The following is a 1971-nucleotide window of genomic DNA, read 5'->3' on the forward strand; positions in this document are numbered from 1 at the left end:
TTTTTTGCCTTAAGGCCATTGTGTTATGGTTGCTTAAGAATACAGCATTTTGTACAGCAATACTGTAATGTCAAACTACTTGACAACATCTATTTGCATGAAAATCCAAGACATTAAAACAGTTGGGCCAAATTAACTATACAAGTCAACATTTTAAGAAGTATGAGATTTGTTTTCTTTGCTAAATCATGTAAGTCACCTTACGCTGTTTTAGAAGAGTAACAATTATTTATGTAAGTAGTAGTTCAGAAAACTGTGCCATAAACCCATGATTCTAAAACTATCTGGCAAGAAAGCTATAACCAATTAACAAAATTTACTGTATTGCAGGATCTAAGTCCCACAGGAGGTGAATGCAAGATCTGTGAAGCTAACGACAAGAAAAATTTTCCTGATTTTCTTCAACAACTGACCAACCTTCTGAGATCTATGCAAAAATAAGCAACTAATCATTTTTATTTTTACTGCTATATTATTTATTTAACTATTTAATTACAAATAATTTATATATTTTATCCCGTGGCTAACTAATATGCTGTCCATTCTGGGACCACTGTATGCTCTTAGTCCGGGTGATAAGACGTCTGTTCTAAGATCATATTTGATCCTTTCTGTAAGCCCTACGGGCTCAAAATGTATGTTGGAAAACTGATTGATTCTCACTTTGTCAGTAAAGTGACAAGTATTTACTGAAAGAATTTTTAAAAGTCTCTTCTAGATGACATTTAATAAATTTCAGTAATGTATGAAAATCATGTTTAGAGTCTTCCTTTTTAAATGATACTGTCTTTCACTGGTGACTCATTAACCTGCTTAGAAAATATTTATAATTAAAAAGCCAACAACATTTACCAGTATACAAGTGTTCAGGTACCGTATTCAAAACAAGACACTTGCAGCTAATCTAGGTCTTCCCAGTTTTTGAAAATTGATATAAAATACCAGATTATGCTGGCATACAGCAGAGGGTATGCCATGGAAAAATAAATGCAAGAGTACCAAACTACTTGCCCCTCCAAAAAATACCCAAAGTGATCCTAAACCATCTGTTCTACTTAGCTACACAGTCTCATATATTTTTTGCGGGACTATTTTTCTCCACGCTGCAAGAAAATATGTGGTTCTCAAAAGTCTCCAGAGACAACTGAAACAATTAAGCAGTTGAAATAATAAATATACAGGTAAACTTAAGTACCAACACCCCAGAACACTTACATAGCCAGTTCTTTCCAGCAATGGCTGACACAAAATTGATAATTAATGTTTAAATCCAAGCAAATACGTACTGCATTAAGTATTCACAAAAATCTTTTTGTGGAACCTCGGAAATGTGCTTCAAATGAAGATGGAGTCAGTCACGTGACATTCTAATATTTATGCAGAAGGAAACAACTAAGAAGAACATATTTTACAACCCTAAAACCACCACTAAATGCTAGCGATTCAAAATGTAATTGATGAAAGTAAGCCATACTACAACAGTTATCATTTTATCATTTAGTCTTTGATGTGTTTTGCTGGTGGGTGTGGTATGGAGTATTTCAAGTCATAGTTAAAAACAGACTAACAATGGAAAACACAGCAGTTTTCTTGAATGCTGTGAAGAGAAAATAAGCCTAATGCTAGCTTTCTGCCAAAACTGAGAAAATACTCACAGCGTCGGTATCTGTTGCTCCACTTCTCTTCCCACAGCGAAGTGCTTTGCCCCCACCCACGATGACTCTGAAAAGTAAAATAGTGTCAATCATCTTAGCCACAAAGAGATCAGCCCCACCCTCTTCTCAATCAGTTGCTTTCCAAGTGACAGCCTGTAGCAACAGTAAGACCTAAATACAGTGAGATTAGAAACCAGAAAGTAACTGTTATAAATTTTCTTTGTCCTTTGTCAGTATTTACAGAATGCTACATTTTTGTACACAATTTCCTTTTCATGGAATAAATTCTTAAAAGCAGCAAGCAAAAAAAAGAAAA

General features: G+C 34.4%; 1 protein-coding gene across 1 annotated transcript in view; it reads left to right on the forward strand.

Moving 5' to 3' along the window:
* Positions 1-739, forward strand: part of LOC100303688 (interleukin-15) — a 3074-nt gene extending 2335 nt beyond the window's left edge. The window contains 1 exon segment of the mRNA NM_001303182.1: positions 331-739. Coding sequence (NP_001290111.1) covers positions 331-441 — 111 coding nt within the window. The 3' untranslated portion in view covers positions 442-739.
* Positions 740-1971: the final 1232 nt, after the last annotated feature.

The sequence above is a fragment of the Meleagris gallopavo genome, chromosome 4 (genome assembly GCF_000146605.3).
Source record: "Meleagris gallopavo isolate NT-WF06-2002-E0010 breed Aviagen turkey brand Nicholas breeding stock chromosome 4, Turkey_5.1, whole genome shotgun sequence".
Classification (NCBI taxonomy): Eukaryota; Metazoa; Chordata; class Aves; order Galliformes; family Phasianidae; genus Meleagris; species Meleagris gallopavo.